The sequence below is a fragment of the Alternaria burnsii genome (genome assembly GCF_013036055.1).
Source record: "Alternaria burnsii strain CBS107.38 chromosome Unknown 705, whole genome shotgun sequence".
In the NCBI taxonomy this organism is placed as follows: domain Eukaryota; kingdom Fungi; phylum Ascomycota; class Dothideomycetes; order Pleosporales; family Pleosporaceae; genus Alternaria; species Alternaria burnsii.
The window spans coordinates 1,302,869-1,327,597 of record NW_024066107.1 but is presented as its reverse complement, the minus strand read 5'-3'; the positions used below and the strand labels follow the sequence as shown (position 1 = coordinate 1,327,597).

The 24,729-nt window shown below is 51.5% G+C and overlaps 7 protein-coding genes across 7 annotated transcripts; 2 read left to right on the top strand and 5 right to left on the bottom strand.

The window, feature by feature from the left end:
- Positions 1-2,438: 2,438 nt before the first annotated feature.
- GT037_000485 (uncharacterized protein) lies at positions 2,439-2,951 on the top strand (the record flags this gene model as incomplete). The annotated part of the gene is made up of 1 exon (XM_038925532.1): positions 2,439-2,951. One exon carries the CDS (start codon positions 2,439-2,441, stop codon positions 2,949-2,951), a length of 513 nt encoding a protein of 170 aa, XP_038791388.1.
- A 258-nt stretch (positions 2,952-3,209) lies between these two features.
- On the bottom strand, positions 3,210-4,872 carry GT037_000484 (cystathionine beta-synthase; the record flags this gene model as incomplete). The annotated part of the gene is made up of 2 exons (XM_038925531.1): positions 3,210-3,848; positions 3,901-4,872. 2 exons carry the CDS (start codon positions 4,870-4,872, stop codon positions 3,210-3,212), a joined length of 1,611 nt encoding a protein of 536 aa, XP_038791387.1.
- Positions 4,873-6,530: 1,658 nt separating this feature from the next.
- Positions 6,531-8,149, bottom strand: GT037_000483 (uncharacterized protein; the record flags this gene model as incomplete). Its single annotated transcript, XM_038925530.1, has 4 exons — positions 6,531-6,710; positions 6,758-7,014; positions 7,066-7,786; positions 7,832-8,149. 4 exons carry the CDS (start codon positions 8,147-8,149, stop codon positions 6,531-6,533), a joined length of 1,476 nt encoding a protein of 491 aa, XP_038791386.1.
- A 639-nt stretch (positions 8,150-8,788) lies between these two features.
- GT037_000482 (p53-like transcription factor) lies at positions 8,789-13,205 on the bottom strand (the record flags this gene model as incomplete). The annotated part of the gene is made up of 6 exons (XM_038925529.1): positions 8,789-9,472; positions 9,523-9,731; positions 10,319-10,363; positions 11,366-12,792; positions 12,867-13,073; positions 13,150-13,205. The coding sequence occupies 6 exons, from the start codon at positions 13,203-13,205 to the stop codon at positions 8,789-8,791; spliced, it is 2,628 nt and encodes an 875-aa protein (XP_038791385.1).
- A 3,552-nt stretch (positions 13,206-16,757) lies between these two features.
- Positions 16,758-16,964, top strand: GT037_000481 (uncharacterized protein; the record flags this gene model as incomplete). Its single annotated transcript, XM_038925528.1, has 1 exon — positions 16,758-16,964. One exon carries the CDS (start codon positions 16,758-16,760, stop codon positions 16,962-16,964), a length of 207 nt encoding a protein of 68 aa, XP_038791384.1.
- Positions 16,965-21,724: 4,760 nt separating this feature from the next.
- On the bottom strand, positions 21,725-21,907 carry GT037_000480 (uncharacterized protein; the record flags this gene model as incomplete). The annotated part of the gene is made up of 1 exon (XM_038925527.1): positions 21,725-21,907. The coding sequence occupies one exon, from the start codon at positions 21,905-21,907 to the stop codon at positions 21,725-21,727; it is 183 nt and encodes a 60-aa protein (XP_038791383.1).
- Positions 21,908-22,682: 775 nt separating this feature from the next.
- Positions 22,683-23,690, bottom strand: GT037_000479 (uncharacterized protein; the record flags this gene model as incomplete). The annotated part of the gene is made up of 2 exons (XM_038925526.1): positions 22,683-22,929; positions 23,524-23,690. The coding sequence occupies 2 exons, from the start codon at positions 23,688-23,690 to the stop codon at positions 22,683-22,685; spliced, it is 414 nt and encodes a 137-aa protein (XP_038791382.1).
- Positions 23,691-24,729: the final 1,039 nt, after the last annotated feature.

Sequence of the window (24,729 nt, the reverse complement as noted above, 5' to 3'; positions counted from 1 at the left end):
CCCAGTCACAAAGGACAGGACAGTAATGTCTCACGAACGCTGTAAGTGAGAAGTAGGCGACTTCGCTTGGTAGTGTCCAAAGGGTTAGAGTTTATCTCTCCCCTAGCTTGACAGTGCACAGGAGTGGTTCGTTGATGTATCTCCACCAACTCGAGCTTTGAATTTGACGTGTAGCGCTAATGTATGTACTAGCAGAACGCTCTGCGCTGATGTGGCACGGCTACGAAGTGCATCCCTCGTCTAGACATTCCGACAACCCTTCCAACGGCCGTCTCGAGCGTCTTTTCATTGACGCATGCCAACGAAATTTCGATAATCGATCGGCGCGACTCCAATACAGAACTTTGGAAACACCAAAAGCTGATCTCGAGCATAGCCACACTAAATCTTGCGCTCGCTTGCTTGCTTTGGACACAATCACGGCAAGCCATACCATACCGAAGCACGAACACTGAGCAGGAGCCAGTAGCACGTTGACGAGTGCATTTAAGAGACCCCGGATATCATAGACGCCACCTTGGACGTGTCAGGGAAGGCTTCTCTTCTCGGCTGAGTAAAATTGTGGTAATGCGCTTCCTTCTAAGCTTTCAGTCGCCGAGTGTCGCATAACCACGAGGTTCGAAATGAGCGGAAGAGATCCAGTCCCATGGAAAGGGAACCATAACCTCGGGCTGTACGAGACTTCCGTGTTGCAAACGAATCAGGTCTGACCTGGGATATCTATTGCGCAATAATGATGCCCAGCCCCGGTGGCTGCACGCCAGGTCCAATCGAACTGGGGCAAGCTATGTATCCTTGTGCCACGGTGCAGACGAGTGCGATATTTTCCTTCGCGAAGCGCGCGAAAGGTAGCCCAAGACGTGCTGTCCTGAAGCTGAGTATCGGTCCGACCCGACGCGCCCCGGGGCGTGCCTTCCGCGGGCTAAGACGCTGGCTCCCGCTGGGGGGAGCGAGTGTCTTCATTTACTGCCGCGTAAAATCAGCTCGATACCTCTTCCACACAAACTCTTCATTGGAAACCGACTGCAGTACGGACGGTTCCCGATAACGCTATTGCTTCTAGGCCCCTTTTGGTGACGCATACGTATGATGCACCAATATCACAGCGCACGGATGCACAGCCGCCGACAGTTCCGCTTCAAATCTTATCTTCCATCCACATGGGAAATTACAAGCTCTTACTGCCCAGGTGTTTAAGGCATCTAGTTCACACTACAAAACTTGTTTGGTGCAACTGCACTGCTTGAACGTTGCCTATATGCTGAAGCAGGTCCGATAATCTGATTCACTAACAGCTTAGGAATCAACCGTCTCGATATCGATAGCGCGCTTCACCTCCAACCGTTCCCCCCTCGCACGACTATGTCACTCAATGGCAGCCACAGCTACAGGCTTTCGTTGAACTGACGATCTCCGTGTTACGATTATTCGAAGCCATACATACATTCGATTTGGATGTCTCCGGTACCCTTGTGTATTACTGAGGCGCACCGCTCTTTGTTTTTACGCTCGCAATCGCCTGCCCTTTCCTAGAATTATACAATTGGAGTGGTGGCTATACCGCCTGGTCCCACCAAATCCACTACGCGCGGTTAGCGATACGCCACGGTTAGAGTGACGGGCTATGGAGACCGATTCACTTCGGCAGATCTGGATCATATGAACACAACGAGCAGCAGGCTAGCTGCCGCCCTGGGACATCTCGATTAGGGGGGTTTGTTGAGACAATGTACTAGCTGCCCAGGGTGCTGCTTCTATAAAGCCATCACAGAGTAAAGAGCAGTCACTGACTGCGCCAAAACTGGCTTCGCTCCTGCGTTTGATCACGACAGTAAGTATGGGCACTCGACCTCTCATTGTGCTGAGCATGTCAATATGCCGATATCGTACCTTAATTTTGTTGTACTCAATCTTTCCATCCCCATTTCACGCTACTACAGCGGTGAATAAGGCGCGAACGTTCTTCGCATGGACCTTCTTCTATGCGCTGCCGCGCAAATTTGGGATACGTCCGCTATCACATCGCGTCTTCTTCCAGAGCTGGTCCGTGAACGCTCGTCTCTCCGAACTGGCGAAGACGTCATTACCGTTTTCAGCTGATTGGACGAACTTAGCGGAGCGACGGGAGCAACCGCTTCGGTATTGAGAAACCCCAACCACCTCCCCTTATGGAGAACTGTATAATCAATCATAAGACCTCCATCCCCTGTACGGACTTGGAATGCCACTACAACCTTGCAATCAACGGCTCGTCCGTTCTTCGGGGGTAATCGAACCCTATTTCCGTAACACCCCAGGTGGGGATCCGCTTCTACTTTCAGTGACATTAACAGCTCTCTGCATTTAACAAAGCAAGCTATACTAGGTAACTCGTCCAAGCCACACTTCCCAAGTTCCCGTCATTTTTTACAAAAAAAATCCAGACGACTATGGCCACAATGAGCGACAACACAACGGGGGACTCTGCCACTCCTTTGTACCGGTCCCTCCGCGCCACGGCTCTCGAATTTATCGAAGCTCAAGCTGTGGACAATAGCCTCCCCGAACGTATGAACTTTGCGCTTGTGCGCACTCATTGTACTCCTGACTTCCAGCACTCCTGGGGCCATAATTACGCCGTCTCCGTCACCCCGCCTCTCCAAGGGTTCCACTCTTTCGATGATTTCGTCAAACACCTGAGTTTCATGTTGCCTAAGTTGGAGTCGTGGAAAGCAGATGTCACGAATATGATCGTCGACCCGGTAATGATGAAGGTCATGCTACGGATCAGCTTTTGGATGCAAGCCAAAGGAGCGAAAGAAGCAGACACGGTAGAAAATGACCTGCTCTGGGAGCTAGGGATGGAAGAGGTTAGTAAGGGGAAAGTGAAAGTCAAGAGAAGCGTTGAGTTCGTGGATGGGGCTGCGGCAGGGAGGTTGAGGGAAGTTATGATGGGAACAGCGCAGGGTTAATGGCGGTCACTTGGAATACATGACGTTGCAAAGTATGGTTGCGTAACTTTCTGTTAATTCTGATGTGTAGACGTTGAGGTCTCGTTCTATCTTGAGATACCCAGTGATCAGATGAATGCTTTCTAAATCGAGTCATACTATGCCCATAACTCCATCGCTACCGTTCCCATGCCACCGACCCATATCTTGTGGAGAGTTTCGTTGTGTATCATATCCAATATTCGTTTTGTTGCTTTTCTTTCTTCATCTCCATATCGTCTAGTGTATTCCGTTGGTGCTTCCCTGTCTGACCATCCAAGTAAGCAAGTCCACCTTTGTAACAACAGCAATAGCCCTAGGCTCGCCATCTACGCGCTCGGTGACAACAGCAGCGCTGTTCCACTCGAAGAACTTGTTCAGGTCGCCCAAGCTGGTTTCCTTGGTAATCTCAACAAACTCCCTTCGTCCCTTCTTGCCACCCTTCTGTGTGTTCTTCGCGTTGTCACCGTCTAGCGACAGACGACCGAGGTCTTTTACGACTTCGTTCAGTTTGCGGAAATCGAACATGACTTCTTCGACGGACGACTTGGGCGTAGCGCGACCTGCCGCGATGTAGGAGAGGAGGTTACCGAGGGTTACAAGACCCACGAGACGCGCCTTTCCAGATGAAGAGTACGTGCTGACAGGGAGCTGGTCGAAGCCCTTCTCACGCATAGTTTCTATGGCTTCGCTGCATGGCGAGTTGGAAGGGATGGTGGTGACAGGCTTGAGCCGGAGGGAAGCAATTGTAGCGCCGTGGAAAGCGTCGGCCTGCTTGGTGGTGGAGAGACGGCGTGCGGACGCGCCGTTTGTGTCGGGTGTCAGAGGAGGCGTAGGAGGGAGAAGGTCGTTCGCTGCAAGCCAGTCGTCGTCGGCAAACTAGGGTGTGTTAGTGTGTTGAGATAGAGAGATGAAGTAGTGGATAACGAACCTTGCTGAGGTAACTCCTGATGCTGTCCGGAAGTATGACGACAATGACATCGTCTTCAGTCAGGTTCATGTCCTTGGCAGCTTCAACCATGGCAGCCATTGCACTGCCAGACGAACCACCAACAAGGATGCCCTCTTCGGCGATCAGCCTGCGTGCGTACATGAACGATGTCCGGTCGTCTGTCTTGTACCACTTGTCCACAATCTTCTGCTCCAAGACGTCAGGAATGAAATCGTATCCGATTCCCTCAACCTTGTAGCCCTCGTTCACACGTTCGTCGTTGAGGCTCGCGGGGAGGGCAAGAATACTGCCGTGCGGGTCGGCAGCAACGATCTTGACATCCTGCTTGTGTTTCCGAAGGCCGCGTGCGAGGCCTGTAATGGTGCCTCCGGTTCCCGCACCAGCAACAAGACACGTAATCTTGCCGTCTGTTTGTGTCCATACCTCCTCGGCAGTGCCACACTCATGCGCCATCGGGTTATCCGGGTTCGAGTACTGGTCGAGGATGTGTGCGTTCGGGATCTCCTTGACTAGTCTCCTGGCAACACCGATATGACTTTCAGGGCTATCCCATGCCGCGCTTGTCGGGGTACGAATGATCTCAGCTCCAAGTGCCTTGAGAACCGCCACCTTCTCCGGGCTCATCTTCTCGGGAAGCGTGATGATGGTTCTGTATCCCTTGATCGCGCCTACCAAAGCCAGCCCAATACCCGTGTTACCGGAAGTAGGCTCGATGAGAGTGTCACCAGGCTTTATGCGACCGGACTTTTCGGCGGCCTCGATCATGCGAAGGGCGATGCGGTCCTTCACACTACCGCCGGCGTTGAAGGCTTCGACCTTGGCGTATACGGTTGCTCTGATTCCCAGAGACTGCGGAATCTTGTTCAAGCGTACAAGGGGTGTGTTGCCGATTTGCTGCGTCATGCTGTCCATGACTACTGGCGGGATGGCGGGGCGCGTCTTGGTGGACATGGTTGCGATATTCGTGTTTTCGTGTCTTCTCTACGTGTCTGGGTGATGTAGATATGCTGAGAATAGGTATAATGAGAGTAGGCAAGATCTCAAGCAAGGAGAGGAAACGCACGTCAAGAACGAAAAAGATGTCGTGATACGAACGCAAAGTTGTCGCAAAGAACAAACTGGATGCCCTGACCCGCTACTACCCGCCACTACAGCCGCGGTTGAGCCACCGCTAGCACAGCCTTACCACGCTAGCCAAATTTGCTACCCTAACACCATCTTCACGCCACAGCGACGTCTTTGTGGTTCACGTGGTAGACAAGTGTTACGCAGCCGGCGGTGACCATCAACTACCGGCTGGTCACGATATTCACTGAAAGTCGTGTTCGTAACATGTCCTTGGCGTCAATATATCCCCCGTCCGCGTGCAGAAACGACCTCGGGAGTTGCTCGCGTCCGGGAAAACGAAGAACTACAAAGAAGTAACAGGAACTCAAAAGCCCTGCGACCAGCTGAACGATTATGAGCTTGAGACAGAAACATGAAGTCATGGCCTATAGCCTCGGATGCTTGCCTCACGTAGTTGCACGTCTGCTGCGACGTTTGATCACCAAGTGTTCTATCTTCGAGGCTACAGCACGCCACACGCATGACCAACCCGCTTGCGTATCGCTATCCTTCTAATCCAGATCCGCGGAACCCCAAACGAGTAAGCCACGAGCGTGAATCTCGAGGCTTTGTGGAACTCCACACCGATACTCCGCCGCAAGTGGGATCCGCGCGGGAGAGGACGCGGAAGAAGCGGAAGGCTGCCACTTGTGGATACGGGGCGTAATCATCGATCACTAAACCATCCATCTCTCCTGCTGAGTGGACACCAATGTCCGACAAAAGTCAGCTTAAGGTTTGATCCCGTTTGCGATGTAGGATGAGGGTAGAAGAGGGTGGTAAGCTTACAATTGTCTCAGCCGTGTCCGTCGCTCGAACACTCCCGCGGAGTGGGTCCGGCGAACAGGACTGCATAGGGAGATTTGCGCCCTGCATGGGGTGCAGCAGTCAGCTCTCTGTTGACACGTTACCGAACAACTGGGTTGGGCTCATGGTGTCATCGGTGTACGTCCCGAACGGATATGCAAAAGTGAAGGCATCTGACTTTCGGACCGGTCACCCATGATCTTCCCCCCCTATTCACATTGCAGGAAATGGTGTTCGTGTCTACTCATCAGATGGTCTCACATCAACACCGTATACAACCATCAGAGTAAGACTGATATTTTGTAAAAGAGTGGATTGAGTTAGACTATCTAGAGAAACAACGCGGAACGCAGGAACAAATGCAGGAAAGGATAACATACTTATGCGAAAAGTCAAAAAGGAAAGACTTCTTCGCCTACTGCGAAGTAAAGTGTCCATCCTAAGCGGCAGGCTCGGGTATGAACATGAGAGCAGATCGAGCAAAGATGACTGGGAAAGGAAATAAGGGAAATCCAAAGAACAGTCGCTACTAGACATCTCGTAGAACTGGGAGCGTCTCCCAGAAGAACAGAGAGAAGGAAAATGCCAGAAAGCAACTGCAGCCGTGGGTGCTGCTGAGGAGCATAGGTGCGACAGCAAGCCAGTACATCTGCATCAGGGTCAAATGTATCTTCGGTCCAGTAGTTAAAAGTATATCAGAGCGCCAGGTTCCAGAGGTCGTTACCAACCCACTGGTTTTCTTCCTCTCCGGTTTTTTCGAGCAGCTCGTTTGGTTCATCTTCTGTTCCAGACTGATCGATTTGTTCGAGTGCCGGGTTGGGCCGTTGCTGAGGTATTACTGTTTTTCTTGCGGTCTGATCGATTCGCTTTGTGATCTACCAATATGTAAGCAAGAGTCTCATGATCTTAGTGACATACTTACATCGGCATATTGTTGTCGCTTCGTCACAAAACGCCAGAATTGTTTACCCATTGATTCCATGGTTTTCTGGCGACCCATTTCGAGGACTTCGAGGTCACGTATCTTATTTCGGAGAGCTTGGGAAATAACGTCAGCGCTTTTAGGGAAAACCTGTACCACTTCAGGAAGTTTGACTTTGGTCATCGGGAAGTAGGAGCCGCGTCCATCGCCTATGAGAGGAAGGTACTGGTGTTCGATATCTCTGTCTTGATTGTAATCTATCCACGTTAGCCGGCATATACCATTCTTCATCTTAACAGGGGACTTACGTTTCTTGAAATAGCCATAGACATCGTTTTCCTCTCCATCGGAATCCTTAATTTTCTCCCTAACTTCTTTGGCAAACAAGATCTCACGGATCAGGAACGGTTCGGACCATGTGTTCCTGCTTTCACTTGTGGTTTTTGGTTTCGTATGCTCATAGTTGCGCTGAACTTGAAGACCGACCAGAAGGTCCCTGATAATGGGTTGCAGGCGTCCGATGCTCTCTGCGTTCATGTGACCCCCGAACACATCCAGAAGTATTTCGTAGACATTTCCACGGGTAGTTGGAAGAGCACAGGTCAGATCAAATACCATGTGCAGCAATTTCTCTTCAGCATTGATTGACAGACGGCTTCGTATGTATAGCGGGTACAGGCTCTCCTTGATCTGCTGCGAACCACTGCTTGAATTGTGTGTGTATCCTTCAATCAACGGCGTTATGGATGCTGTCTTCAATCCTGGGGGCGCGGTCTCGGAGCCTGGACTGTTTATGAAAAACTCCAAACTCATAGGAAGTTTTTTGTCATCTTGGGCCATAATCGCGTGGCGGCTCTGTAATAGTAGATCAAGAGACTTGCAGTAGAGCTTGCGATCTTTGTCGTTGTTGCTAGTCAGCAAAAAGACACCAGTAACTCGACATTCCATCGGCCCCTCGGGCAGACCAAGCTTGTCATTCCTAGGATATTTGGTCTGGAGAGGATATCGTCCCAAGCTGATGTTCCGTATCTAATGAGATGGAATAATGAGATGACACTCATGTTTTCTACCAACCGGCTTCTTGTTGATGGCAGCAATATCCTTGTAATCCAGAAAAACAGTTTCGAAAAGCTCCTTCCAGGCGGGTTCTTGGTGCTTACGGCTGTATATCTTAACATATTCATCGGGAGTATGTACCTCGCGATTTCCATCGAGAGATTGCGAGGACCAGAACTCTACTCGAATGATCTGGAGGTCGGGAAGATTTTTGAGACGATAGGTAAGGCGGCCAAGTACGGTCTTGGAGGATGACTTCCACGCTTCAGCCTCAGAAGCAGCCTTCTCGGTAGCCTTCTTCTCTGCTTTCCTCTTATTCTTCGACTCTTTCGACATTGTTCGTGCTGCTATCGTGAATCCAAATCGAACAAGTACTGATAGAAGTATGAGACGCCAATGCAATGCTGAGGAGAATGAAGTGATCTAATGCACGTACTTATACAACCCTTTGTGATCGATCTCCACGCTTGCCCTAGGTCACTTATCCAGAAGCCGCAACGCTGCACAAGCTCACATGCTGCTTGCTCTATCTCAAGAGGTCATCATGGTTTGGAAAACTGATCAGATATTGTTTGCTGTTGGAGCACGCGTCATGATTCCAGCAACCCGATTTGTACTCACGAGCTTGGCTTGATACCAAGACGTGACAGAGAATCAAGGTGTTGGGCTATGTATACAGAGTCAGAGCTGCGTCGTGCCTCATTGCAAATACAGGTTGTGGTATGTCGATGAGTTAGCGGACATATAGGAGGGATTCCAAGTAGTAGAGCCACCGCAATAGCTGCGAACTAGGAGTACCAGTTCCTGTCATGTTGAGGAATATGTTGATTAGCATGTTTAGCAATCTATATTGGTCAATCGTGATCTCAACAAAGAGTAAGAGAAACTTACTAGTTTTCTACATTATCAACGGACGGGGTATCGATACACTGCGTCCATGTCATGCCATGACACTTCCAAGCACGTATAACCTCTTCAAAGTTGTTCCGCAATCCACTGCCACCACTTCTCCACATCACCGCCCTCCTTGCCTGCGATAACATTACCCCCAATCACATCTACACTCGTTCCGCTCTCCCTCATCTGCTCAAACGTGAACGCGCCTTCGCCACCCTCACCAAGCCATTCCTTCTCTTCATCGACCTCGTCCTCGCCTCCACTCAGCGCCGCACCTGCATCCCTGAGCGCCTTGGCCCTGTTAGCCCTGACTTCCGTGATGGTCTTCTCGAGCGAGCTCTTGACAAGGTTGGGTGGCAGTGCAGTGAACAGATCCATCTTGTTTGCCGCAACCAGAACAGGAATTTCCTTTGGTCCTTTGCTTGTTGCAGCGTTGGTGTAGCGTTTTTGTAGCGATAGAAGGACGTCATGAAGGTACTCTCCTGCCTCGTTCAACCCGGCTTCATCGCCCAGCTGGGCAGCGTCGACAACGAAGATTATAGCACGGATACTCTTGGGGTCGGCTAGCTGGGCGGTGGCATAGTGTCTGAGCTTGCCGTGGCCGGGTGTGTCAAGGAGAAGGAAGTTGCGGGAGCGCTCGAAGGCTGGGTCGCCTGGTGAGCGGTAGTGTGAAGATGCGGGGACGTGTGGGCTGGGGAGGATAGCGGAGATGGTGAGGGGGGTAGTGGAGGTGTGCGTCTGCGTCGTAGCATTGCGCTCGGCCTAGTAGTTGTTAGACATTGCAAGGCGCACTGTTTTAGGGGACTTATTACCAATGTCGTAAAGGCTGTCTTTCCACTGCCACTCGGTCCAACGAGCAACAAAGTAGGCTGTTGCGCGGCCGCAGCTGCCTTTTTGTACAGAACGGTGTGTATTATTATCGGCAGGCCAATCGCGACAATGAAGGTGATGAGTATGGTGAGAGGGTTCGGGGAGAAAGCGGCCGTGAGCCAGCTGTCTTGGTCGTACCACGCCATTGAAGCTGAGATGCGGTGAACAAAGCGCCGTGTGCGCAATGTTATGGGATTGACAGATTAGGTGCCTGTGAAAGCGGCGTCGGGGTCAGGGCGCTTCCAGGGTGACGCGTGGGTGTAGCGATGACGTGACACCTTTCAGGATCAAAGTTTTGGGCCACGTCTCCCCGAGTCAGTCAGGGAGTGAGGCCTGAGCCGCGGGGAAGGCGGGAACACGTCCGACGGCAAGAGCTTAAGAGAACCTCATGTTTGCTCTTCTTCGCCCTTCTCCTCGTCTTTGACCATTTCCTCCAACTTCTTGTGAGGCTACCATATCAGCCTACATAACGCTTGCGCAATGCACAAGTACGGCAAGGCTCGCATCTGGCAGCGCCGCCCTGACTCGCGCAACATCACAAAGAGAGTGGTGCACATGATGGTAAACGAGAAGGGCCGCCTGCATTGGACAACTATCACACGCTTTTAAGGCACTACATAATCATACAATAGACAAGGGGCCGCCACCACTAGCTTTCCCGTGTGTCGTGCATCTCCCATCCAGTTCTGACTGTGCCACAGAGTTGCTTGTCGCAACCCTAACCTGACAAATTCATACTCCTTAACCGACATTGCAGTTCCCTTGTGCGCGCCTTCAATCCTGCTGAAACATATCCGTGTACACCATCCTTAGTCGTGACCCATTACTCATACAACCATGATCAACTGTCGCTGCAAGCCCGCAGTGGCAAATGCTGACGGGCATAGGCCATAACGTACCAGGCAGGGATAGCATGAAGGGGAAGAGCGTGACCATCGACCTTTTTATCCCACATGCGCCATGCAACATGCGTTTGCATTCATAACTCGTAGCGTGCGCCCATGACCTAACACCATCTGTACGTCTCGTAATGCGTAAGAAGGCCCATCATAGACCAAAACTTGAAGAAGAAGAAGAAGAAGAGAAAAAAAGACTGTATGAAAACGACATGCAAGAAACTAGACTTCATCCAGGTCCTGCAAAACAGGACACTGACAAGCCGTGGCAGGGTGTAGGGTTAAATATGCTGTGGGATGACAAATAGAAAAACGGAACGCAGTGAAGTAGGCTAGCAATTTGCGACACACGAGATGCCTTGCAGCTGAGTGCATGGTCGGCTAAGGCTCCACGGAGACGGATATTGGGGGTGGCTCCTCCAGATGCAGACCAACATCAGAGTTCCGCTGCGGCAAACATACCCAAGGCCTACGATACAGCCTTTGTTGTGCGATTTGTGATACATCGCTTTGTGCACCATCCTTGCCTTGTCATGCGGTACCGGCCCGTGCGTCTTTCGTTCGGGAAGTGATGTAAGTACGGGGGGCCCGTTAGTGTTCGTGTTGGCCAAGGATCAAATACCGTAACAATGACAAAGCCGCCGCAGAACCGAGAAGTTTATCGTGAAGCACTCCAAAGCGATCGTCGATAGCGAAGGATATTCGCCTGTCTATGCGGAACCAAGTCTCGTTGACTCCGATTCTTACATGCAGCAGGCTCAAATATCCGTTGAGCCGGCCAACCATTTTCTTGACAGCTATGACGGCGGCAAGATGTGTGCGTATCAATAGGTATGAGCTTGTACGTCCGGATAGTATCCGCGACTACTTTCCATTCCTTGAAATCTACCACAGCCTCCAAGATGCCAGCCAGCAATGGGGTACTCATCCTTGATCCTGCGATCGGGAGGGGGCAGTGTGCTTTCAAGCTTGGGTGGTATCGGCTCGTAGATGGAGGCAGGATAGTAAGAGTAATCCTGGGGAGCATCCATAATCTTCGCGTCATCGTCTTCGGTCATATGGTTTTCGCCAGTGATGCCTTCAACAGGGGCTCCACTCAGAGAGCTCGCTGAACTAACTGAATGGCTGCCGACAGGGCTTGGGTCGAGGGAGTATGTATTGCCACGATACATGCTACTGCCCATCCCAGTTGCGCTACCACCTGACAAGCCAGTGGTCCAGGGCAAATAAGATGGTCGGCCAGTTGAGCCTAGTCCGTGATGACCACCTCCACCCAGGCCAGAACCAGGGGCTCCTCTCGAAGTACCGGCATTGTGGGGACCCTCATTCTGGTAATGACTAGGCGATCTTCCACGCACAACGACTGGAGAAGACATCCGAGCTGCAACCTTTATCCATTTGGGCTCAGCTTCTCTAGGGGCTTGCACGTTCGCCCACAACTCCACAATCAGGTGGTAGTATTGCTGTTGGGCCCGACGTTTTCCATTATTTGCTGTCGCTGACTTGAATTGTATACGTTCGAACGAATGTTGATAGTTGCTGCTGGCGTGGCTCGTGGGAGAATATTGCTGTGACGAGTCGCTGTCGCTTTGCAAAGGGAGCTGAGGACCTGCAACGGTCGAGGTCTGATGGAAGTTGCTCAGCCCATATCCGCCGTGTTCATGGCTTTTCCCTGGAGGTGTTGGTGCTAGTAATTCCTTCTTCATTGGCAGCTGCGGGCCCTTATCGCGCTTCGGTGTATGCTGGATCAACTCGATAGTCTTCCCCGTAGCACCATCTACAGCAGCAGCGAGAGATACAGCCATGGATTGTATCTGCTGAGCCGCCTTATTGGGCTGTTCAAGATACAAGCGTGCATTAGCAATCCACGGCGAAAGTTGGAACGATACGTTGACCGAAAAATAATTCCTCCTGTAACAAGTCCATACACGATCACCAGAATAGAAGAATCCCTTTTCAATCTTGGCGTCGATACTCGGTGTCACCGCGTTACCTTCACAGGTAATGTTGGCCAGTGTCTCTTGCGTGTTGAAGGGGGGCGTTTCAGGTGAGCCTGCAGTTGTGGTATACGTAGTGGCATAGGCACCATTGTAAGTCAAAGGCATAGTAGTTGTATGTACGCTTCTAGGAGTGTCAGGCTGGGTGTTGTATCGAGGTAGATGTGAGCGAGGAGACAGAGCGTTGGAATATCCAGGCACACCAGGCGTTCCAGTTGTATAATTGTCCCTAGTCGACGAACCCATGGATGGTGATACAGAATGGCCTAGCCCTGGTGATCTTGCCGGAGGTAACATTGCCGACGATGAGGCATCATTTCTATTGTGTAGCTGTCAGCTGTCATGCATTGCCTCGGGTTCTACGCGCACGAGTGCGCCACAGAAGATACCTACAGTGGTCGAGTTGAAGACATGCTGCCGTACCCACACGCAGCGCTGAAGTAAGTACCTGGCACGGAATAGTGAGTTGGATAGTTGGTGGCCAAAGTCGACGAGTATGAAGGGTAGGAAGTATAAGCTAGTGCCGACGAGGCGTTGGAGCTAGGCGATGTAGAAATGGAGCCTGATCCTGAGTCCGATAGAGCCGCACTCGACTGATAGCTATAGACATAGGTCAGTCAAACTCGCAAAACAAAGCTATTCGGCCAAAGTGATGCCAACGACAACGATGTGTAACCAAGAGTAGAGTGGCACGGTATAAGTCGTCAACAAGTTCCAGGGGCGGTACGGCATTGCCGCTAGGCTTGTCGTGTGATCAATGTGACAGACCGACCTGTTGGGAAGACCGAGTGCGCCATGCACCCGGAACGTGTGCGACGACAGGTATGATGAAGGACATTGACTACGTGTTTGTTTCGGGGTAGGAGAGGCCTGAGCTTGGGCTGCACCAGGCGAGAGAGGCGTCGAGGGATGCACGCTGGGGGCCACAAGGCTAGGCAGCATCACGGAGCCTACCATGCCAGCCCGGGAAGACAAGGACCAATGAGAGTGTTTACTTACGCACTGTCGGGACGATGTGAACCGTAACGGCCTGTAATCGAGGCCTGGTGGATACCGGTCGCAGTATGTGCTAGGACCCCGTCGCGTCTTAGCTGATCGGGTACGCCTGCAAAGGAGTTATGATGTGCATGCGCGCCGATATGATCCAAGCAGTCCTGCTCCGAAGAGAAAGGGTTTTCCGGTGCCAGTGGCAGCGGTGATTGCAGCACTGCTTATCCTGCACGTCAGCCAATCAACTTGAGCTAGCCGGTGTGCTGTTGAACAAGACGTGTGACAATAACGAACAACGTGCACGGATGCCGCGATAGACAGCAACAAAAGATGCGCGTGGGACGTGGTTGCACAAGCGGCACCACAATCGGGTGGCAGAACAAGCGTGCAAAACGCACTACAGGGACAGGAACGAATGAGGACCCGCTGCGTGCTGCAGAAATCAAAAGGGAGAAGGCTGATGCACACGCTGTGTTGTGGTGTAATATAGGAGTGGACGCGGGGAGAATGTTGGTCTGGAAAGAGCGCGGAGAAGGGCGCCAGTTTATGGCTGAAGGTGCAGCGCTTGGAGCGAGCGACCTGGGTTTTGAGGATTCGTGTATTTTGCAGGACATGGATTGCAAATACTTCGGAATCTGACTTACCTTGATTCATTGCAGCAACAACCAGTAATGTACCGTTATCCAGCTGAGATCTGTGACGGCGCCTTGTGAAGATGCGACAGCCCTTACGAGAGACTGGATCTCACGCCTGACTCTGCCGCTCTACGCAGTAATTCCGACAGTCTGGGTCGACTTCGATGGCGCCGGCAGTGGCGAAAGGATTCGCTGCTGACAGACTTCCGCTGCGGCCGAACTGCTTCGCGCCGTCGCTCAGGACGCGGATTCGACCGGGCGAGTCAGTGTTTCGCGTAGCGATTGCGATGCTACGCTTCGGGGTGCTGAGCCAAGCGTCGAAGGGATGCTGAAAGGGGATGGTGGTGAAGGCCGTCAACTCGTCTAATCCCGCTGTTGGTTCGCTTGAGAAGCAATCTGGGGGGTTTAGCCGGCACAAGGGCGGGATCCTCGATTAGTTGCCGCTGCGCTTCGCTGGGGGCTAGGCTCCGTTAATGCTGATATTCGGCCTGGGGGAAATGCAGCTGTTGCAAGCAGGCACAGTAATGCGTATATTCAGCAATGCTGAAATTATGGTGAGCTCCCGGTTGGCTCGACTAGGCTGATAACTCAGCGCGTATATCTATCATAGAGGTTAGCGGATAGGCGCGTGATGTTGGTCATGGTGGTAGAAACTTGGTGAGTAGACTGACAGTTCTGAGATCGAAAAAGGTGCGATGCAATATGCATTGATGTCACCTACGGCGACTGCGCAACACCTTAAACCCTGGAGATATAACGGCTCGTCTACGCAGAGCGAAGAGATCCGCAGCTACGCTTTGCTTCTTCCCGCACTCTACACAGATCTGGAATCTCGAATCCTGCGCACAGACAGGTACGGATAGCGACCTTGTCGTTGCGTACCTGATATCTGGCTGCGAAGTAGGCGGTGTAGGCGCGTCTCTGACGTCGCAGTACTGCGATCTGTCAGTCTCGCAATATTGACCGAGGGTAATGTCGCAACGAGAGTGGAGCTTACAGGGTCCTGCTGCAGTCTTCCAAATAAAATGATGTGGCGTCGACTGATATTCGATCGTGGCGGCTTCGACGAGGATGCTGACCCGTCGTCGGATACTGGGTATACGCACACCGGGTTCGTGGATGCGCTCGACAGACACACGTCGTTGTCTGCCTTAGGGTTGAAAGTTTTGAGTACAACCACAAGTGATAAGTTAAGTACTGTCAAGATGTTGCAATAGATGTGAGCCTGGGTCAGTACATTGAAGACTCGTATGGTGAAGGGGCCGAAGCATATATGCACCGTGCCCTCTATCGAAATTTGATCTCCTGCTCTCAGACTGTTGCACAAGCTCGCCAGGGCTCACCACCCCCGTGATCTGTGAGGTTGGTAGTCTACCAGCGTATGGTCTCGAAACAATGACTTGAAAACTGCTGGGAATAGTGGGTCCAGGGCAGGGAGTAACGGCAAGCGATGAATGAAGTGGGAGGGTCCAACAACACGGACAGTGGTCGAATAAGGATGAGCATACAGAAAGTGGACAGTAGAAGTACAGTTGACGGACAAGAAACGCTACAGCTCGATACAGGGTAGAGTTTGACTAGGGTGAGGACGGACTTGTTGGCTCAAAGGAGGAGTGCCTACCAGATGAGTATAGCCTCGAAGCATGATTAGCATGCTGAATCAAGATTCAGCCCCAATGCAAATGATCCGTACTGCTCAGGCCATGGCCGCTTTCTAGCACCACGGTAGTATTGGCAAGCTGCAGAAGCGAGCCTTTCCTAATAGAGAATCTATACATCTCCAATGTTAGGGAAGATCAATTCGCCCTGATGCCCAGGCTTACGTCTTTCGAATAGTCGATGAGATTCGCACTCCATTCCCTCATGGGAACGCAGGCCCTACTACCTCGCGGGACCATGACCCACCTACATGCCGCACATCGACTGGCTCGCCCGGTAAAGACATACAGTCCCGTGCGGCGATGCAGGAACATTGGCCACGACACCACTCTCGAAATGGGGGCCGACTTGACACGGCAGCCGAGCAACCAGACTGGCGGGTCGTTGATGTTTCATCTCGATCAGCCGCTCAGAATAACCCATGAAGCGAACGGATGATCATAGTTTGCTCTGGTCATGGCTCTGCTAGATTGGACTATCAGTCACGGGCGGCGTCCAGTCAGCAGCAGATGGCGAAAAGGCCAAGAGCTGGCGTAGCTAGCAGCGCCACGGGCCGGCAACCGTTGGCAGACGACAGGTCGTCCCGCAGATGGACAGTGAAAGAGGAAACTAGAGGCACGAGGGGTTGGGCTCGAGGCCGTTACCTGTCACAGAAACGAGCGCGACGGCACTGCTTGGCTTCGAGGGGGCGGTTTGACGTGATTGTTGGCGACGAGGGAAAGCAACCACATACAGGCGCCACGGCCAGCGTGCGATGCGCAGATGTTGCATCGCCTCGAGGTTTGGGTTAGAGCACTATCAGCGCCATGATCCGGGCTCCCATCTGCCCCCAAGCACACGGCGACCCGACACTGTGGTAGATGCGCAATCCTCCGAAAGAGGGCACAGCCAGTCAACGACGCCACTGTCTGCAGAAGGTCGCCTTTCCTCGGCGGCTGCTGTCAAGCGACGATATGGACGCGGCGAACGGCATTTCGAGTCCAGGGTCTCAGGCCAGGTGATGAACGGTGTGGATGGCGAGAAGCGACGAGTCTGCGGCAGCTCCGTTGCGCGTAGTCGAGATGGGACGCGATACAGGATCGATGGCCCACGGAGGAAGGAGGGATGGGGCCTGGCAGGGGATTGGGAAAGAGCGCCCGGTGACGTGCAGCTTCGCCCGGGTATTCCTCCCTCACCTGCGGTTGCGCCTTACTGCTCTGGACTCTAGCATGTCTTGGCAGCTTCCCTTTGCAGCTCGCACTCCCCAAACCTCCCAAACCTCCCAATCCACCATCATCACGACGCCGGCATCCAACACCGCACCAACGTCGTTGTCCGTAAAGTCCTTGTGAGCCTCCGCGATGATGCACGCGGGCAAGGTGACGTGCCATTCCTGAGCCTCCCCATGCTGATGTGCATCGCACGTTGCGGCCGGCCACCGAGCGCCCGGGGCTGACGCACGACGGCCACCCGGTGCTTCGCAATGCATTCCTTGCCTCTCAAAGAGTAGTTCATATCGAACTTGAGCCAATCGCTACCACGCTACCAGCCTTTTCTAGCGGGCGAAGAAGGCCGTCTGGCTTGCTGCAGAAGCTAAGATGAGACTGACCCAGGCGCATTCCTTTGACATCTAAGCCAGGACTATCATCTGACGCGTCTCTATTACAGGTTGATGGAGCAGGCTTTTCGCTTAGTTCTTTGAGCGTCTCACCGCACTTTGTGCCTGACCTGTGGTGCTTTCGGTACCAGCCAAAACATTCCACTGCACCTACGCACGACAGCCGTTGAAGTGTAGATGTAGATGGTGGCTGTGCGAACTTACGGGATCGCCGCTTGAAGTAGTGGTGCATGCAATCTTGAGGTCACGAAGCACTCGACTGCCCTGCAAGGCATCTGCTGGCGATGCACAATGAGCTGCAGCCTCCCGCACCTCCCGTGACGGTGATGATCGGCTGTCAAGCAGTCTTCGTAATCGATAGAATCATGGCGACCCGCAGCCGCCCCAAATGTACTATCGGGAAGATCAGGAACCGTTGCGGGCCCTTCTGTGTATCTCAGCCGACTCAAAGTAGCCTGGGGGGCTGCATGATCGCCAGGCTGTCGCAGCAGCTGTCTGCCGATTATTGCGTATGGCATATTACACCAGGACTGCTTATTTCGGGTCTCCTGGTCAACTGATCGTCAAGAAACATCGATGTGACGCAGTGTCTAGAAAGCAGAATCGTCTGTTCATTGCGGTACGGCCCGTCGAAGTTGAAGGGAATTCTTGAACACACACTGCCCTTTCAACCGTCCAGGCTACAGCAGATAGTTTGTTCACTGAACTAGTCATTGGACTATTCACTCGGGTCCAGCTTCCTGGCTGTCGGGCGAAGACAGCACCCGAGCGGAACATTAGTCTTCTAATCTGACGCCGACGGCGTCGAGAGCGATTGCGATCGATGAAAGGCGTATACCCTCCAATCCATTGACACATCTCAAAGTCTGGTCATCTTTTTGGGGTTGTTTCTGCTTATGGAGCTACTGCGAGCTCACACGCCTCGCTGCTGTTCTTGCGCAGACCGAATCGCCCATCCCTTACTCAAGGGAAGACGGGATATGCTAGCATAGCTCTGACTCTCGGTGATCCCATTCACAGATCACCTATGCCAGGACACATGAGGCTATAGTGGGCTTTCACTTATAGTATGGCAATTAGTGCTGCGGCACGAACGGTCCGTTGTTTGCCGTTCGAGGACTCGCACAACGGATCCAGTGCAACTGTTGAAGAAGCACAGCTTTACGCCAGCGGAGTTTTGAGTCACGGAGAAATACCCTAGAGCCTAATCTGACTCAGCTCCCGAATATGTGCAAGTTGTAATTGGAACTTTTTGCTAAGTTTGTCCATATCTGCTGAACTGGCACTCTCAATGGTGTTTGTTCCGCAGTAAGTACATCCTCCAGGGAAGCTGGCACCCCATGCTTTTTCAAGAATCATCAGTGGACAAGTACTGCTGGTAACTCTGCGATCAGCGGTTGAAAATCCACTAATATTGCGCTTAGCTTCAAGAGCAGCTGCATGGTCTGGTACCGAGTTGTTGGCTTTGTCCGGCGCGGCCGATGGCATCCACGGACTACAACAACAACGAAACGGACCACCAATCGGCGCAAAGACATTATCTGACCAGCTTTGCTAGCTATTCAGTTCTTTGACAAAGAACCTATCGACCTCCGGCTGTGACCTCGTTATGGTCTGCGCTCTACTCAGGCGTGTGGCTAGTGCGCAGACCTAGTGAATGCATATAATTCTCCGACCCTGACATGCGTCAGCCCAAATCTTACGTCAAAGAAAACCCTGAACCAACCTTACTTTGTGGATCCATCATCCAAAAATATGAAGCCGTATTCTTTCCATGTGCATGTGAACGATATGCACACAGCCTTTGAGCGACGATTCGGTTAGTCTCCGAGATGGACGGTACAACGACACCACCGAATTGTATCAAAGCCACGGATAGCCCACGAACTATTGGTCTGTGCAGATGTCGTGGAATAAAACGATACGGCTGTGGATGAACACAGCTTCTAACTTACCGGGTCAGGATGCTACCAATCAAGGCCGTTTGTATGCAGAGCGGCTAACCACACACTACGTTTTGATTACTTGTCTAAGCCCAAGGCGTCTCCCTAGCGGGATCACAGCGCGAGTATCGTCACAAGAGACGCCCTCTGTCCACCGAAATGTCAAACTTCTGTAGACCATAATCCGGGGACGGGCAATCAACAACGCCACAGTTGCGCGACATGTGAATGCCGTATTGATTTCATGACGCCAATCCCGCTTCGAAAAAGCTCCACAGTCTGTCTGAAAACAACTTGATGGTCAATAGTGCCCATACATCCTCGATGTGGTTAATTTGTCTCTTAGTCAGTGCGCCAGTCACGAAGTCGTTGTTCGATGTCTCTGGCGTCCAGTAGCTATTGTTAACCACAGTTGAGCCAGGACTGGACGAACTTCCGCCCCTGAATGCTGCATGTTCTCTGTAACTTGAGCCAGCTGGGCACGACAGTTGGCATCGGACATACCCACGAAGTGAGTCTTCGTAATCCTTCCCTGTTCAGGCTGGCTAAGCCATCAACATGGGACTGCTAAGAGAAGCAACAACTGAATATGGACCAATGATACTGTTCAAATGTAGCGTTTGGATCTGAAATTGATTCCAAGCTGCTACTCATTCAGGACGATCAGTGTACCGCTTGTCGAGCCGCCGGGTCAAGTTCGAATCCATGAGCGTATGGCCCTAGATTAATGCTTCGAGGACTTCGGACTCTTCGTAATAATGCTTTTTGAATTTCGTCCCGCAAATCGCAGTTGCGTCGCACACCCAGCTCCGCAGTCCGGCTCCGCAGTCACTGACATGCCATTCACCGAAAACCTGCGCAGGATCTCGTCATACTCATTCTCGTGTTCGATCAACTGACGGCTTCCACGGCAAAGATGCCTAGCGGAACAGCATTCGGGTACTCAACCCTCGGAATAACTGGATCGGCCAAGTCTTCCTACATTGGAAAATGGGGTGGACAAACATCTCTTCAGCACATCTTCAGGCGCGCAATCACGGGTGTATCATCCTATAGCATGACCGCAGAAATCCTGTTTCTCGTACCATGGAGGCCTCGAGATGCGCTGATCGGATGATTCTTGCTATATCCTTTCATTCAAAAGGTGGGTGACGGAGCAGCGCTGCTCGTAAGACTAGTGTTGAGGCCTGCTCTAACTAGCTACTGTCGTGACAGCAACCACTGGCGCTACTTTCACAACATGCATGCAGGGTCGGAAGAAGTATACAAAGATAGTCAGGACCAGCAATCCTCAGCCACCCCTACCCTTCTTGAGACGCAAGCCCCGAAAAGAACACATCATACCGATGAACGCTATTGCTGCAAGTATAGTGTCGCTGAGTTACCGATCGACCAACGGCTGCCGCAGCTGTATCTTGTTCCAAGGGAGGGGTCAAGAGAGCCTCGGTTTCGGGGTTTTCGTGTTGCCCCTGCAACTTAGAGGGATGAAGAGAGAATTTTGTCGCTCCCCTTATCTCAAGGGATGATCACGAGGTTGAGCTGAAATTTTGAAGCTGCAGCAGATCGCTTCTTCTTATACGGAGAGTATACTAACATGTGTGTTAGAGATGGATGATGCTTCTGATGGTCGAGTACCCTCGCCAATCTTGTAGTATCGTGGAGCTGTTATTGTGCCATGTTGAACATGCGCTATGTCAATGGTCTCACGCCGCTCTTTCGGAGCAAAACGCCTATTGCTGCCTGGAAAAACAACACACAATGAATATCTAAGCATAGAGCTAAACGCGACCCGTTCTACAGGCGCTCAGCCGGTGCGCATATCGCAACACGACTGTCCGAAGTCCGGCTGAGATGCTCGAATTTGTTTCCGAGTTCGATACCCCCACGCTTCTGTCCACACATCTCTACCATATCCTCTCCCTGTCTTGGTACGGTAGACGATGCTGGATGAAATCGATGCGACTCCCAGTCCGTACCCACAATGTGCACAGGATGAGATGCCTTGTATCTCAGGAATACATGCACGAATCATTGGTAAAATCACTTCACACCCACACCAAAGAAAAGATCAGATCTTTTTCGCGAGATCGAGTTTAAGCCGAGCCCACCATCGCGAAGCAGAAATCCGATATGTGGCTGGAGGAATTTCTCTCGTAAGGGAGAAGCACACTCGTGGAATTTGCGTTGTGTATAAGAATGGCTTAACGTCTCGCTCTTTGATACGCAAGTGAGTATTATTCTGATTCGACCGCGGTCACTATACCAACATTTGCATATCACATGTAATCTTCTATTAATCATTCAATATATGTGTTTGAATCAGCATCAAAACTTGCCCTCTAACTCCCCTTTCGTTCACCCTCGCCATTCGCAACATGCATCACCCGGGGTCTATATTCTCGGATAAATGCTAGCATCAGGCAAGGCTCATACTAGAACAGTGTTTTGCTTGACCTGATTTCCCAACCACCTCTCTACTTCTGCTGACTGGCATGTCCTAACCTCGCACTCGCAGGTCCCCTTTCGCATGTATTTCTCTCCACATGGTTCAACGAGAATGAAAGTGAAACATATTCTAGTCGAGTACCTGTCGACTGTGAAGATACACATCACTGATGACACTTCCTCGGCTTCAGCCTCCGGGTTATCTCAACGTATAGCACAACACATCTTCGATTTCCACTTAAGGTACGTGAAGGGAAGAATGAGCAAGTGCCCGCGCCCCTCGTATTCTCCTTCATGTTCTACAGGTAGTTGGACAACATACGCTGCCAGAAAGAGGTCTTGTGATACTTCCGAACCTCTTGCAGTATTGTACTGACGATCATATAATTCCCAGAATGCCGGTAGGCTCGTCGCCGATAGCGGATACTGGTTTTGGTTGAATGTTATCCCAGTTCTTTCCCACGCCAGGGGCGACCAACTTGGGAAGCCTTAATGCCGTCTAGCGCTCGGTCCTGAAGTTCTCCAATAGAGGCACAGACGAAAGTCAGTCGCTCTGTTGCAGCGTGAGCTTCTTCCAAATGGAACACCCCAGACACTGCCTACCGGGTCGTTCTCGGTGCGAAGGAATTTCAAAATACCCAATATAGCGTTCAAAGCATCTGACTGAAAGCTGAGACTACAAAGTGAATAAACCTCGAGCAGGCCCATTCCCCTACTCAATCCATAGTCAGTCAAACGAGGCATGATATGTTCAAGACGCTTTATCTCTCGGTCAGGACCGATAATGTCGTTATCACACCCAGTATACTCTTTGCATATGAATAGCATATCGTAGGGCGTAAAATAGGGTCTTCTCCTGGAGAGACATCCTTCTTGGAGAGTCCTGAAACGTTAGTGTCAGGTTCTGAAGCATGTCTTCCTGCTAGGTTCAATGTATCACTCACCATGCACGAGTCGACCACTTTGATTTAGAAATACGGCAACCCACGGGATTTGGTTCCGATGTTACGGTAACGGAGTCGATGGCGACGACTAATTCATGTAACTTTCGTTCCCGTCCTATGCCGGGTAAACCGTACGCGCAGTCTTCGCCAGCTGCTGCAATCAAGGTGATCTGAGCTGAGGCATATATGACATCCATTTGCTGAATCTGAATATGCTTGTCGCTGGAATCCTGCTGATGCACACACCAAAGTGGTGGTTAGCTGAAACGAAGGTCTGGAAAGAGAAAAATATTGAGACGCACGTATTTGTCCACCCAAAGGTATCGATAACCAGGACGCCGCGTAGCAGTAATGCTATCTTCTATCGTAGCCGGTAGCCTAGTTGGCAACTTGGAATTTTCTTGCAGCAACGTGTTTCCGGCTTCGCCCCACACGTAAGATAATGCCACATATTGGCATTCGTCTGGCGCTGAAATAACGATACTCAGGTAACAATCAATAACTCTGAGATGGGACAATGGTCGCTGTTGCTCTAAACGACAGAGATCGTGGGATTCTGCACAACGACTAATGCAGCTTCTGACTAAGTCGAGATCACACGTCGGAGAATAGAACTCAGCAGTGTCATAGTGACTGGCTCCGATGGCTAGTTCCACACCAAGAAAAGACGACCACATAGCCTCATTTTCGAATCTTTACTCGAAACGTCCGCAGCTATCGTCATACCGAGATCATTTTAAGGAGGATGCTTCTAGTTTGAGCGTACTTGGTCCGTGTTTTTAACAGGCTCCTTCTTTTTCATAGATTGCTGTTCCTATCAGTCGACAAAGTCCGCAGAATGAAACCGTTAATGCCTGAACGCTACAATTTACTTTGACAATCACTTCTTCGTACTCTGCTGGGTACGAAACTTCGCTGGCCATCTCCGACGACACCATGATCAGTCTTTCTGCGAGGCGGACTTCCTCCTCACCAATCAAGTATCTTTGTATCTCTGAACACATATCCACGCATCGTTCACAGGAGGTGGGATCCGAAGCGTCCTCGAATCCCTTGCGTTCATGGTCCATCGCAGGAGGCGCCTCTGCTATCCAGAAGATGCAATGTCAAGCAGCAAAGACGGTGTACCATACGAGAGATTTGGATCTGTGTCGTAGTATCGCGCGCCGTCATGAATGGGGAACAAGGTCTTGGAAATTTCACGAATTTATGAGGCACCGAAGAGGAACTAAGATCAGACAAAATCTTGTAGCTTGGAGGGCAGGCTGGCAATTGAGGAGGCATTAGGCTACAGCCTACGAAGACCGATAGGCGTAAGTCCACGTGATTCTTATCTTGCGCTTCTCATTGGTTTGATGCCTTTTCCCTGTGGCGAACACCTACGACGTACAACGCATACCTTTCGTCTGCTTTCCTAAGGTCGAATATCTTAAAAGGAGCTGCGGACTGTCTGTTCGACTTGTGTGCGCCCGCCCTATGAAGGTTCGCTTCTAGTTTGGAGTAGATAGAACGTCTAGTTGTTCCTAGACATCGATCCATGGTACCAGGTTAGCGATATCGTGGTGTAGCACATAATAGTGTGGTTTGCAAGCTGCAAAACACGAAAGCGTATCAGATAGAGACATGTTGATATTCTCAGCGCCTGACCTCGCCACTGGTCCCTCATGCAGGTGGTAGCTTGAGAACAGTAGCTGGGCGGCAAGTGAGGAGTCCCTGTCTCCTTAGGTCTCCAGTGTACTAACCGGATTATGCCTGTATAGCGTACGCACTTCCCTGGCTCTCATCGGAGTATTTTCCGACGCACGTGTGCAAGAAGGGCCGACCCATGTTGACATGACAGATAGGAAGGAGTGGGTAGTTTGGTGGGTACGGAACGAAACTAGGTCAGCATGTCAGTTGGAGCCATATCCACTTTTCTAGTCACGTCAATGCATGATCAAGGCACCACCCATCTCTGGAGCAAACGTATTTCATTGACGACTTTTTGGATCCCTTACGGGCAGGCTCTAGGCACACAAGTCCCGTAAGGTACACACACCCTAT